The sequence below is a fragment of the Grampus griseus genome (assembly GCF_964374135.1).
Source record: "Grampus griseus genome assembly, chromosome: 6".
NCBI classification, from domain to species: Eukaryota; Metazoa; Chordata; class Mammalia; order Artiodactyla; family Delphinidae; genus Grampus; species Grampus griseus.
In genome coordinates, this window is record NC_139000.1 from 49,786,002 (window position 1) to 49,801,236 (window position 15,235).

Genomic DNA, 15,235 nt, shown 5'->3' on the forward strand with positions numbered 1-15,235 from the left:
CTAAAGTCTAAAATCTCTTTTGTCACTAACAGCTGTTAACATTTTAAAGCATTAGCTCAGCTGTATCTGCAGACAGTCATGAGTTAATTTATTCTTTACCACTTGTCCAGCAGTATATACTAATTTGTCATGGTGAGTTGCTCCTCCTTTCAACTTGTATTTTTGGTACTTATACTTCGTAAAGAATAAAACCATTCATTGAAATGAGCTAAACTGCTAAAGAGAAGTCCACAGTAATAATTATCCAAATATATGAAGCGTCTTGTCTACAAAGGTAATGATCCCAATGTTCTCTGAGGTGTAACTAATAATCGCTCTGATCCTTAGTGCTGGCCATGTGATTCCTAGGATCACAGAAGCTGTCTATTCGCTGGTCAGTGGATGCATAGTACATGAGATCAGACATATCATTAATCAGCGAACTCAATTAAAAAATTGAAATACAAGAGAGAAGGAAACTGATGGGGAAACAGGAGTTTTTGCAAGATTAGAAAGGTTAAAGGTAGGGTGGAGAAGAAAAAGCACGGATACCTAAGAGTACAGAGAGAGACCTAATCAAAGGTTACAAGTAAATATAACAATACTGTATTTAAAAATAATGTCCCACTTGCAATTTGGACAGCTGGCCCGATATCATGACGTCATGCCCGACAGCATCTGTGTGACGAATGCTGATCACTCAACCTCTCCCAGCGCTTAGTTCCTGTCCCACTCCCCCCTAGACCACATCCACAATCATACAGGCACTGGCTTGGAATAAGAGGCTCCCTAGACATCATCCACTCCAACCCTTAGGAATACCTGCCACAGCACCCTGAATAAACAGCTGGCCGGAGGAATTCAAGTGAAACGCCAGAACCTCCTTTTCCTGCCCAGGGCCGGGCAGCCCATGGCCTCCTCGCCTCACCTCCTCGTGCTGCACCGGCTCCGAGGAGCGGGTGATGGAAGACACCAGCGGCTCCTCAGCTGGCTCATCCAGCTCATTGTCAGTGTAGGCACCTCCTTCGCCGTCGGTGTCTTCAAAGTCACTGATGAGGCGGCTGTCGCAACTCAGATAGTCCGCGCCCATGGCGGTTAAGTAGGACATGCGGTCTTCGGGGTCATCATCCATCCCTTCCATCTAGAGGAATTTGTTTTGGAGGGTCAGTGGGATCTGACATGGCTCCTGGGAGTGAGGACTCAAGAAAATTCCCAAGGGCACAGCCAAGTGACCGAAACCTTGACTTGTTCTAGAAAGGGAAGTCACCTTTATCCTCCTGGAATCACTTGGCTTTAAATTACTATGTTAATTTTTGTGCAGAGACTCAGACTAGAAACCCTCCGCCCTATCTCTCCTTGCCACCATCCGTCCTATATACCACTACTGAGCCAAGCTTCCTCAGACTGTTGCACTTTCTTCCAGAATTTGGCTCTCCTCCAGCTGTCTCTGTTGTATTTGTCTCCTACCAATAGTGCACGCTGCCTTGAGCTGCACACCTCGCCGCCCATCCATGAGATTCTCAAATCCCTGAGGGCAGAAGCTATGTCCCATTCAACGTGTTCTCACCACAGAGGCTAGCACAAAGCCATAGTGGGTATAAGCACTCAGTAGATGCTACTAGATACTCTGACTAAACACGCAGTTCCTAAAGGGCAAGACTAGGCTCAACCATCTAATCGGTAATGGAGGCACTTCCGCAACAAACATCGTACCTCTAACGTCTCACGAACTACCTCAATTCAGCTGGACCACAGAATACCAGCACCAAAGGCTCCTAGAACCACAGGGAATTCTATAGTTTCTTTGCTTCCTCCCTGAAGTAGGGCTGCGTGTAAACTGCCTCCACAGATGAGACGCGAGCCAAGGTTAGGCGCCTATACAAGGACCCAGTGCTCTCCCATCACCTACTCAAATCCCTAGGACACATTCTCTGCCAGACTTCTTTCTAAGCCAATGATTCAAACTCCATTAGCTTTTCTTCTTTCTATTAATTTTTAACTGTGTTCTCCACATAGCTCAACCTCACCTCTCCACTCTGAGTTTCCCAAGTCCTTCATAATAAGCTGTGGAGCTCAACACAAGGTCTTGTAAGCTCTGATTAGTGTGCTTGGAACAAAACACTAGTTACTACGTTAAAAGCAAAAGGGAAGTGAATGTAGGGCTGCATATATCCCATTCTGCTTTTCTTGTAAACGTCCCTTCATTTTATTACTTTTTCAGAGAATTTATAAATTTTCGAACTACTGATGCACATGTTGGGATCACTTGAAATGGGCATGGTTTTACTACATTCACTACCCTCTGGAGAAAAAACTCAGAACGCGGACTCTCACCTCATAGCAGAGTATCTGTGCCACATACCTTTCCTTCGGAGACCCAAACTGCTTCTCCTTGCTGATGCTGAATCGTGTCCTTCAGGCTGCCAAACCAGCTATCGTTGGCTGAATTTAGGTTGATTGTAGCTATAGAAATGCAAACCAAAAGGTGTGCCTCAATTTCCAGAGAAATTTTTATCAGAAATCCCACTGGACATAATTTATCCTAACTTTCATATTTAAGTTAAAATTCTGGCTGATGAAAGAGAAAGTGTTTACAAATATGTGAACAGTAAATCCCTTTAGTCGAATGTAATTAAAACCATTACTATCTTGGGGCTTCCCTGGTGGCGCAGTGGTTAAGAATCGTCCTGCCAATGCAGGGGGACACGGGTTTGAGCCCTGGTCCAGGAAGATACCACATGCTGCGGAGCAGCTAAGCCCTTGCGCCACAACTACTGAGCCTGCGCTCTAGAGCCTGCGAGTCACAACTACTGAGCCCACGTGCCACAGCTGCTGAGCCCGCGCACCTAGAGCCCATGCTCCGCAACAAGAGAAGCTACCGCAATGAGAAGCCCGCGCACCGCAACGAAGAGTATCCCCCGCGCACCACAACTAGAGAAAGCCTGTGCACAGCAATGAAGACACAACACAGCCAAAAATAAAAATAAATAAACAAATTTATATTAAAAAAAAACCTATTACCGACTGGCCGTTGGAGTTTACATTACAGGTGGATGTTATAAAGCTAAAAATGGATTAATTTCTTTAAAGAATGTCTATTTTTCAGAAAAGCTACCTTAAAAAAATTTGTTGTTTTCATTTTGACCTCGCCATACGGCTTGTGGGATCTCAGTTCCCCAACCAGGGACCGAAGCCAGGCCACGGCAGTGAAAGCGCCAAATACTAACCACTAGACTACCAGGAAACTCCCAAATGTGTTTGTTTTTTTTTTTCCCAAATGTGTTTTTAAACAGTGTGTTTTCAGGGCCAAAATTAACACATCTGAACCAAATATAAATATGCTGTGTTTTAAAGAGCAATACGTAGACAGGAACATCATAAGTGAGAAAAACATATACCAAGGTACATGTTATCTCCAATAAAAATCTAAAGATAACATTTAAGTGAATATCATTTTGATAGGATTAAACATTTTAGAATATAGACATAGATTAACCAAACTGTACAGGTGTGTATTTACAGAACATACATTTTCTATTCAGAACAAAGTATGTCTTATGTAACGGCACTTACTATGATTGACCAAGTAGTTTTCCAAATACCTTACATGGATTAGCTCATTTCATGCTTTAACAAACCTCACAAGGTGGGTATTGCTATTATCCCTGTTTTACAGGTGAGAAACTGAAGCACGGTAGTGAAAGTAACTAGCCCAAGGCCTTGCACCAAGCCAGTGGAAAAGCCTCGATACAAACTCAGAAGTTTGCTTTTAGAGTCTATGGTCTTGGCCACGGCATGACAAACATGAATTTAGAGCACCGGTATAAAATACCAACCAAGTAAAACACATGTGATTGTTCTTCAGCAATATGTATTCATGGACCTAATGGGGATAAACCAGATAATCAAAATTGGGCCTAGGGCTGCCCTGGTGGCGCAGTGGTTGAGAGTCCGCCTGCCGATGCAGGGGACACGGGTTCGTGCCCTGGTCCGGGAAGATCCCACATGCCGCGGAGCGGCTGGGCCCGTGAGCCATGGCCGCTGACCCTGCACGTCCGGAGCCTGTGCTCCACGACGGGAGAGGCCACAGCAGTGAGAGGCCCGCGTACCGCAAAAAAAAAAAAAAAAAAAAAAATTGGGCCTAAAATGAACAAACTGAAGGTAAATTAGGATTTTTAAAAACTATATCACACCATGGCCTGTAATTAAGGGGTATTGCATTATGTGGCACCCAAAAGAAAATGGGAACTTGTTGATAAAAGTTGTTTGGCAGCCTGTCCCACCTATCCTGAAGTCTGCATAATTCTTGGTAAAGAGCCACAAAGAACCAGTAAGCAAATTTCGTAAGCAATTATGCTTCAGGTTTTCTTCCTAGTAATGTATAGCATTCTTTCATTTAAAGAGTCCTAACGCTGACCTTGGAAAATCCTGAATGAGCGTACAGTTTCCTTGGTTATTAATTATTTACAGCATTAGAATAAACCGATACCTTGGACAACTCAAGGAAAATTAACCTTGATTCCTTGGACTTCTGTATCCTTATCATGGTATTTTAAAAAGATTATTGTCCTCTTGGTAACAGAAGTGAGATCAGGCATATAGAAAAAATGGGTGATTTGCACTAAGTGAGAACATTCAGCTGCCTTTTAAAGCTTTATGTTGGAGCTGTCTGAGATGAGTACAGTTTGTATTTATCATGAGGAAAACCTAAAGTTAAAAGGGGCATTTGTGGGGCTTCCCTGGTGGCGCAGTGGTTGAGAGTCCGCCTGCTGATGCAGGGGACGCGGGTCGTGCCCCGGTCCAGGAAGATCCCACATGCCGTGGAGAGGCTGGGCCCGTGAGCCATGGCCGCTGAGCCTGCGCGTCCGGAGCCTGTGCTCCGCAACGGGAGAGGCCACAACAGTGAGAGGCCCGCGTACCGCTAAAAAAAAGGGGCATTTGTGAAATGCAGAAAATATGTTCATGCCCCCTGATAAAGTGAAAAAAGTCAGAAACCTCTTATTGAACCCACATTGAGTCAAGTATATGAAAAAAAAAAGAGCTTTACAGTAACTAATTTCCTAAGCCCCATAAAAATGTAATTTCCGACTAAGTTGGTAACATCCAACTCATGCACTTGACCTCTCTTTAACAGGTGGGTGCACAGCTATGATGCTTCCCTTCACTTGAAATCAAGTTCCTTTGGTTTACTATTGGCTTCTGCTCCTTAACTTTTTCAGATTCTTTGACTACAAGCAATACTGGTTAATTCCTGTTGTTCGCAACCTCTGGACTAGACCCATGTTCCCTTGGATAGAACGCCAGAAAGTGAAATATTGAAAGGAGCTTCACTCAGCCTCCCTCGCGGGTGGGAGTCCTGGGATTCTAGGGGCATCCCTTCCCAGCCCCCGCACAAGTGCGCTCGGTGCTTCTTCTCCTTCTCTACCCAACGAGGTTGGGGAGCACCGAGAACAACAGCAAAAGGTGACATGTGAGGCTGGAGGGCTGGGGAGAAATCGGGAGTGACTGTAATGGGTGTGAAGTTTCTCTTCTGGGTGATGGAAAAGTTCTAAAATTGATGGTGCTGAGGGCTATACATCTTTGAATATACTAAAAACTACTAAACTGTACAGTTTAAGTGGGCGAATTATAGCGTATATAAATTAAATTTCAGTAAAGCTATTCATGTGGCAGGGACCCTCTCTAAATGGACAAGCATCAACTGAAGTGCCCGGCCAGGGAGTGTGGCAACTTCCATCTGCTTCCTGTCGCCCTCACAAGACTCTACGTGTCCTTGGGAAACCAAGAACTGCCTCCTGCGGTTTGGGTACTTTTGACTAGTACATGATTCACTCCTCTCCCCAGGCTTTCTCAAACACTATATTATGGCATAGAAAATTTCTTTTACAATGTGTAACGTTTATAAAGACTTTTTTTTTTTTTTTTTGCGGTACATGGGACTCTCACTCTTGTGGCCTCTCCCGTTGCGGAGCACAGGCTCCGGATGCGCAGGCTCAGCGGCCATGGCTCATGGGCCCAGCCGCTCCGCGGCATGTGGGATCTTCCCGGACCGGGGCACGAACCCGCGTCCCCTGCATCAGCAGGCGGACTCTCAGCCACTGAGCCACCAGGGAAGCCCTATAAAGATTTTTAAAAAGCGTAAAATAGTATCACTAATAGCATTTGTTTAGCATTTCCAAAATCTCAGGACTGAATTATACAAATTTCACATTAATGAAATCTTAGAAAACTGATAAAAGTGCTATCCTTTGGTACTTTAAAAATCCCACAGTTTCATACAAAGGGTGGCCCTGTGTGGGTCTCTAAGTCCATAATTCCATTTCCGTGGTATTTAAACCATGAACTGAGTGCTTCAGGAATTCCAAGAAAGCATGTAACTTAAACTTCAGGTTTTAAAAAATAATTTTTGCAACATATGCATGCAAATGTATTCTCAAATAAACTTTTTTAAATGAGGGGGGAGGGTTGGGCAGCCTAATATTTTAATTTACATTGACAAGTTAATTTGCTTTGGGGAAAATCTCAGAATGAAGTTTCCCTGGTCATCTCCACTTAATTAAGAAGTATCTTGAGTTTGCAAGAAGAGCCATTTTAATTTTTTTAGTTTTTAGGTAAAAGGCATTTATTATATTGTAAAAATAGTAATGGACATATGTAAAAAAACAAAAGACGAAATAATTTATAAAATAAATTATAACTTTCAAAAATGACCAAGACATAACAATAAGTATAACAGTACAAAAAATGTAAATCAACAAGCACTAGCAATGTTAGCTTTTCCTGTAACCACTCACTATTATTATCATACTAAGCCCTGATTTGTCCTATATCTGAAATACTAACAATTTACCAACACACTAACAGTTTACAAATCTTCAGTTCTTCTACTCAATCACGTTTACTACACAGTAACTTCAAGAAGAGCCATTTTCATACCATCATAATTAAATAATCACCTGCGGGAAACAAGATTTTCTTGTTACTGTGCAACAAGGAAAAAAGAAGGATATTGAGCCTGGTGAGACCACCTGCAACATAAGCCTTGATTTTGAATTACTGTTTATCATAGTAGCTCTATCTTTCCCAATTATTAATTCATTAAAATGACATAAATTTAAAATAATAAAAAAACCTTGGATTTTGGCCATGGTGCACACAATCAAATCACAGCCTGGCCAGGCTGAGTGAGACATGAGGCATAGAAAGCGCTCAGTGGGGCCATTCACACAGCTCTCAAGAGTTAAACTTAGAAGTCTGGAAGATTGCTGCGAAAGGCCATCTCACAGACAACTGGGGCCTTTTGATAAGTTACCTGGCACCCTGCTCCATCCATCCTGATGACCAAATAATTCCATACCGAAGGTTGGCAACCTATGCTGACAGTGGATCACCTCCAAGTTCTAGATGAAATTGGACACTCACAGAGTCACAGCCTCCAACTTTAGTTATCCCCAAACCTTCAACTTCCTGATTAGCTTAGTCGCAATCATATGGACCTCAGTTCAATGGGCAAATTATCTATTAAATGGAGAAACAGCACTATATGACCCCTTTCAGCATTAGGATAATACATCTGTGCTGTAAAGTATATAGAATATTGGACCCACAGTCAGAGACACTACAATGTTAGTCTGGGCTTAGCCATACACTAATGTGTGACCTTGTGGAAATCACCTGGCCTTTCCTATGGCCTAATAAGACAGTACACATGAAAGTCTGTACCACTGTTAGCCATAGCTATAATAAAAATAGTAATGATGGCGGGCTTCCCTGGTGGCGCAGTGGTTGAGAGTCCACCTGCCGATGCAGGGGACACGGGTTCGTGCCCCGGTCCAGGAAGATCCCACATGCCGCGGAGCAGCTGGGCCCGTGAGCCATGGCCGCTGAGCCTGCACGGCTCCGCAACGGGAGAGGCCACGACAGTGAGAGGCCCGCGTACCGCAAAAATAGTAATGATGATAATAATAATTATAGTAGTAGTAGTAAAAACAACAGAGGAAAGATTATATATGAACATACCAAAAGCACAAGCTCTTAAGACGCTACATTCACAAAAACCCAGTTTATGACACACCATTCCCTTCTTTGCATTTGGCTAGATTACCTACCTCTTAGTTAGAGCACTTCACCATAGTGGTAAGGAGTGCATCTCACTCTTTAACAAGAAAAGCCAGTAAGAGTAAAATAGGGTCTAATGTGGACATTCATCAATCATTCACCCCCTCCCCTCCCCTTCCCAGTGTCAGATAAGCTAAAAATGACACAGGTTGGTGATGACTGGCACTGAACTCAAAAGAGCTATCATTATCCTAAGGATATTAATTACATCCACACAGTCTCCTCATGTTGCTCCCACAAAACTACATGACCAAAAACTTCATGCCACCCTGTTAGACCCTTAATTATACCACATTCACAGAACTAGTCATTTTCATAGATAGTGCACGTATTCAGTTACTAAAACAGGTCACATTCTTAAATCATTTTATTTTCATGAATAACAGTAGCAGTAGGTAGCAGGCCTTCATTTCAGGAACTTTAAAAAATATTCTATGGGACTTCCCTGGTGGCAGAGTGGATAAGACTCCGCACTCCCAATGCAGGGGGCCCGGTTTTGATCCCTCGTCAGGGAACTAGATCCCACATGCATGCCACAACTAAGGAGCCCATGTGCCACAACTAAGGAGCCCACCTGCTGCAACCAAAGAGCCCATGTGCCACAACTAAGGAGGCTTGAAGCTGCAACTAAGGAGCCCATGAGCCGCAACTAAGACCCAGTGCAACCAAATAAATAAATATTTTTAACAATTCTATTATGGAAAATTGTAGACATACACAAAAGTGAAGAGAACAGTTTAACAAACTCCCATGTACACGTCACCCAACAACTATCAACTCTTGGCCAGTCTGGCCTATAGTCTCACTTAAGATTATTTAAGCAAATCCCAGACATGATATTAGGTCATCCATAAATATTTTATTTAGCATATATGCGTAAAAAATAAGAACTCTTAAAAAAACCCATAACCACAATATCATTTTCATCTTAAAAATAGGAGTAATAAATCCTTAATATCATCTAATATCCAGAGTGTTCAAGTTTCTATTTCAAGGACATTTTAAAATAATGAAACCAAGTTCTGATCACCTTGTAAGTCAGCACATGCATGGATGGTAAGCAGAGAACCATGACACAATCCATAACAGATATGGGTACTTGGTGCTACACCAGGCTTAATCACTAGCTTCGTAGTCCCACCCCGAAATTTGAGCCTCATCAAAATGACCAGGTATTGTGTATTATGGATCTTTATGATCATTTTCAAATAGTCAAAATTACAAAGCTAAATGTACAAACGCCAGGAGTCTAGTATACTCACTTTATAGGATTAGCGACTTTTCAAGGAGTCATGAATAGAATTTCAGATTACTATTCTCCATTCTGATTATTTTCCTATTCCTTCCATTCTACAACTCTCTATTTCTCACTTTTGAGCAAAGAGACTACATTCTGCATTTCACTTACCTGTGAAAAGATGTGCACAAGTTTTTTTAAGCTTGTTGGCTTGGTCGAATAACTTCCGAGAACTTTTGTTGGATGACGGATTCAACCTCTGTCTCATGGTTTTGACACCTTGTCTAGAGTCTGGGTTGAAAAAAATCACAATCGGGAACCACTGAGTATAATTCAACAGGTCCACGGCTTTAGGAGTCACATCCAGGAGCGCATGCTTTTCCTGTTAGAAATGGGAAAAAGTTACATAAATGGGTATGTGAGTGAATATGTAAAGCCACATAGCATCAACGAGTTTGTATTGATAAGTAAAGGCTGCATCAGACAAAATGTACCAATTTAAATCAAAAAGCAGAAAATGTTACCCTCCACTTTAATATTACCAATCTATGAGAACTTCTGAGAAAATGAATTAACAGGTTATTTGGTATAATGCTTAGAACTCAGAGAGAACCAACATATCAGTGCCACAGAACATCAGCTGGTTTCCACATACTGAAACAGCTTATGTTTATAGTCAGCTTTTATCATTAACAGTTAATAATTATTAAAAATATAGATTCTATTCTTGAAAAGACTGCAGCAATCCATGACCCAATTCTTTCTGACAGCATGGCCTTCTGGTGAATTTCCTCACCTGTTCAATAATTTGCCTCACGGTATTTAACCGCACCACCCCGGAGGATTTCTCAGATCCCGCGTCTCTTGGTTCCGTTTCTGCAAAAGCAAAAAAAGAAAAAGGGGGGGGGGAGGGACTGAATAAAATTTTAGAAACCAGTAACAACCAAGTACACTAACCTAGCATCAGCAAGGATGGGACAGCTAACATTCGCTGTCTCCTAATGAGAGGCAATGGGAAGGACCCACACTACCTGTTTAACCAAAGTCTAACCAGGGGAAACAGGCCAGGCCAACAGGGAACATCCTATGAGACAAATGGCTTGGACTGTTCAAAATATCACATTACAAACTAATTTAGAAAAAGGAGGAGACCAGAAAGACATAAAAATCAAATGCACTGCATGCTCCTTGGTTGCATTCTGAATTTAAAAAAAACAGTAGCAACAAGCTATGAAAGACATAATTGGGATAAATGAAGAATATTTGAATAAAGGACTATATACTACATAAAATTATTGTATCAGTGTTAAATTTCTTGGCTGTGATAATGGTATTGTGGTTGTATAGGAGGAGAATTAGGAGATTCACAGAGGTAGGAACTGTTATAATGCCTGCAACTTAAACTTTCAAACAGTGCAGCAGAAATTATAAAAATTTGTGTGTGTGCCTGTGTGTATGCATGTGTGTGTCTATGGGGGAAAGAGTGTAGATGGCAAAACGTTACCTGTTGACAGTGACCCCAGATGAAGGGTATGTGGGTGTTAATTATTTTTTCTGTATGTTAGATATCTTTCAAAATAAAAATTGGTGGAGAAAAAAATATCACTGACAGACTTACTAGCAGTTTGGAACAGGTCAGGCAACTCATTTGCCAACTTCTCCAGGGCTATATCTGCTATGGGGCCAAATAAGACCACAGGTCTCTTGAAACCAGCTGAAATGAGATAAGAAAAGCCATGAAATTAGGTATAAAATAAGCTAGAAGGATATATTGTACAACATGAGGAATATAGCCAATATCTTATAGTAACTACAAATGAAGTATAACCTTTAAAAATTATGAATCACCATATGGTACACCTGTAACATATAATATTGTACAGCAACTATACTTCAATTTAAAAAAAAGCCATGAAGATATCTACATGTCCTTAGCTGTTAAGAAGCAAAAGTATTTTATATATTGATAACACAACTAAATGAAAGAAATTGTGTGTTCTCCCACCTCCAATTCAGACTAGCTCTTTTCTGAAAAATAAAAGAGCTCCCTCTTTTATTATAGTTCACTCCTCCCACTATTACTAAAGATAAGCTTTGCTCTACAGAATATATAAAAACTTCTGAATGGTAGTATTAAAAAAAAATAACTGAGATTGTAGAACTACGAGTTGGCACAGCTCACTTTTTTGTAAGTCTTATTTCATGTTTAAACATGATTCCAATCTGTAAGCTGGCTTGGCCTAAGGGATACAGATAAGTTGGAATGTGATCATTAAAGTTAAAAAACAAAGAAAAACAGGCTCTGAGCCCAGTCGGATTATTTCCTGGCCCACTTGGCTTTCACACCTTCTCGAAGCAAAACCCTTTCGTAAGCCGGGAACTTGGTGCTGACTGACACAACGGCCGTCAGGTCTTCCCGACTCTTCCGTAGGTTCTTCTTCACGCCCGACCTCTGGCCGCGCATCCTCCAGAAGTCTGCCCTGTCCCCACTGCTGTCTCTCTGGGCAGTCTGAACGCTGGCCATCTGTTCTGCTCTGAGAGAAGAAACCAGGGGAAGTAAAGGTCTAAAGCCAGGAAATGCGCAAATGTGTGGGTCACTAATCAAATTCAGTCAATGTCACTCATGGACTTAGATTAGAGGTGCAGCCTGACAATGAGCAAGTTGCACGGGGTGAGAAACACAGGGCCTTCCTCTTCTGGACGGAGGCAGAGAAAGGCTAGGTGCACATAAAATCCAGTGGAAATAGCTCAGTAACAAACATGATGACATGGTTTGTTCTGTTTAGGCTGATATAAGACACACCCTGTCTTACTGTACTTCTCTTTATTGTGCTTTGCAGATATTGCGTTTTTTTTTTTTACAAATTAAAGATTTATGGCAACTCTGCGTTGAGCAAGTCTATCTATCGGTACCATTTTCCCAACAGCACTTGCTCGCTTTGTGCCTCTGTGTCATAGTTTGGGAATTCTCTCAAAATTTCAAACCCTCCACCAGCAAAAACACTATGGCTAACTGAAGGTTCAGATGATGGTTAGCACTTTTTGGCAATAAAGAATTTTTAATTAGGGTATGTACATTTTCTTTTTACACATAATGCTATTGCACACTTAATAGACTGCAGTAAAATATAAACATAACTTCTGTATGCACTGGTAAACCAAAAAATTTGTGTGACTTGCTTCACTGCGATATTCATTTCACTGCGGTGGTCTGTAACCAAACCCGCAGTTATCTCCAAGGTCTCCTCATACACAAGAAATGGATGATGGGAGAGGCTGTGATGACAAATGATGAAGTTATATGGGGCTTCCTTTGGCGGGGGGAGGTGTTGTTTACTTGTGGGAGGAAGGCTTAAAGGGGTTGCGTGGGAGTGTGCAGTCTCAAGATACCTGCTTTTGTTGGGGATTAAGCCTTTCTCCAATTCATTTCCAATCCTCACGGCCAGCCAGTGGCCCAGTTTCCCATCGTACAGCGTATCTACCACACGGAAGACCTCCCCTCTGGTGAAAGCCAGGCTCTGTGGAGTTTCTTTCTCACATTCAAAGTGGCTTCTTATAAAAAACGAATCCCCTCTGCCACAAGCCAGTATGTCTCTATACACTGAAAGACAAAAGCATCATTGCATGTGGTACTCAGCTTGGCCAGAGGTCTTTTCTGGAAGAGTTATCAGCTCTCTGAACTCTGGTCACCCTCTTTACTTTCTTTGCATTTAGCGAACTCAGCACACAGGCCCCACGGGAACCATAGTTCAAACAGGAAGAAGGACAAGTAACTAAGTTCACGAGTTGCTGTGATGGTTAATTTTATGCATCGACTTGACTGGGCCATGGGGTGCCCAGATTCTAGGTGTGTCTATGAGGGTGTTTCTGGATGAGATTAACATTTAACTCGGGCAGACTGAGTAAAGCCAATTGCCCTCCCTGGTTTGGGTGGGCTTCAGCCAGTCCATTGAAGGCTTGAACACAACAAAAAGGTAAACCGTCCCCCGAGTAAGAGAAAAATGAACCCTTCTTCCTTTCAAAGTGGGACGTCAGCTTTTCTCCTGCCTTCAGACTCAAACAGATACACTGGCTCTTCCTGGATCTTGAGCCAGTCCGCCTTTGGACAGCAACTACACCATTGGTTCTCTTGGTTCTCAGGTCTTTGGACTTGGACTGGAACTAAACCATTGGCTCTCTTTGGGTCTCCAGCTCACCAACTCACCCTGAAGATCTTGGAACCTGCCAGCCTCCATAATCATGTAAGCCAATTCCTCACAGTATCAATAAATAGCTCCCTTTCTCCCTTTCTCTGTCTGCCTGTTTCTGTCTCTGTTTCTCTCTTTCTATGTATAGAAAGATATACATATATACACACACACACACATACACATCCTATTGGTTCCATTTCTCTGGAGAACCTTAATACAGTTGCCAATCAACTGTACTAGCTGAAGCAGACAAGAAGATTCTATTAACCCCCATTTTACAGATGAGAACAATAAAGCTTGGAAAGGTGAAGCAACTTGTCAGACTGATACGGGTTAATATGAGAGCTGACCAGCAGGTGTGGCCCTTTCCACCTGTCATGGAAAAACTCAATAATAACTTCAGGCAGTAATTAAGGATGGATCTCTGTCCAGAAAAGCAGTTTTACTCCAAAATCACACAACTAGTGAAATTCTTTCAGTAGGTGCACAGAAAACATGTGTATAGAAAGTTAAATGGTACCCGAATTCTTTCCACATACCTACGACCTAGAGATCAGGTGTCAGGATCCACTTCGATATTTTAATACCCAGATTTTCCTGTTGTGCTCTCAAGCTACCTCCCTCTCCTACCGCCCACTAAACTCATAACCAAACTTGCTCACCATCAGCTCGGCTCTGAGCTAAAATGGTCACCACTTCGCCTTTGGGGATTTCTAACAGGTAGAGAACGGCATCCTCCCGAACGAGCCCTCTGAAATCCTGTGTGTTCACCTGATCGGAGGGGCAAACAGAAAAAACAAAACAAGAAGAAATAAGTTGTTTTCAAAAAGGTGCCACCTGCTTTTGATCTGTTTGTTTTCATCAGGGCCTGCCCACAGCAAACCTCAGATGTAAAGAAGTCCTTCGTGCCCTACCCAGGGACTCCTAGCACCCGGCCTGGGCTGTGGGTACCACCATATCCTCCTGCCTCCCCACACTGCACACCCCTTAGGACTATGCCATTCCACCAAGGACTCATCACTGGATCAGGTTAGAATTTCTTGTAGCTGTGTCTGCTTCCCTCTCTTCTTTGAATCTCCTGTAGAGGTGGCCAGGAAGGTACAAATCCAATTACTGTAATGCAATAAGGACTGGTGGGGTCTATGGTAAATGAGCGTGCTGGCCCAGCTTAAGGCACTAATACTTTTCAAATTGATTCAAATAAAAGCCTGCAAAGAAGGATTCCGACCAAATCCACCTTTCTCTTACAGCTTCTAGCACCTGAAATTAAAGAACATTAGTCTTAGGTGGCAGACCATTAGCCTAATCTATAGGCTTTTAGTTTAAGCTTCTGATACATAATGGGCAAGAAGTTCACATTTATTCCCCACTGAGTAGGGTACACTGTAAATAGCGCTCAGAAGACAAGTTAGAAAGCAGGTAAAACTGAAAAGTGGGACAAAGAAAAAGACATTTTGACATCTTTGTCTTGTACCTTGAAAACCACTTTAAAACAGAATAATTACACATAAGTAAAATGTAAAAATGATTTTAAAGTACCTAATATTTTGATAATGTATTACAGAAGTGAAGACACAGAATTCCTCTGAAATATTTTCTTCAGTCACTGAGGACTTGTAGAATCCTTTAATCAAAGAGTAATGCCTTACTACTGAAAAAAATCATTAATTGAGTCTAATTTAATTAAGGTTGGAATTTACCATTAAGTGAA

General features: G+C 42.0%; 1 protein-coding gene across 3 annotated transcripts in view; it reads right to left on the reverse strand.

The window, feature by feature from the left end:
• Positions 1-15,235, reverse strand: part of TJP2 (tight junction protein 2) — a 105,799-nt gene that overhangs the window by 5,752 nt on the left and 84,812 nt on the right. For all 3 annotated transcript variants that reach the window (XM_082656531.1, XM_082656532.1, XM_082656530.1), the window contains exons 12-19: positions 14,187-14,295; positions 12,725-12,935; positions 11,681-11,868; positions 10,953-11,048; positions 10,131-10,210; positions 9,506-9,716; positions 2,342-2,442; positions 908-1,120 (exon numbers count right to left, since the gene is read on the reverse strand). In XM_082656531.1, coding sequence (XP_082512657.1) covers positions 908-1,120; positions 2,342-2,442; positions 9,506-9,716; positions 10,131-10,210; positions 10,953-11,048; positions 11,681-11,868; positions 12,725-12,935; positions 14,187-14,295 — 1,209 coding nt within the window. The remainder of the gene's footprint in view (positions 1-907; positions 1,121-2,341; positions 2,443-9,505; positions 9,717-10,130; positions 10,211-10,952; positions 11,049-11,680; positions 11,869-12,724; positions 12,936-14,186; positions 14,296-15,235) is intronic.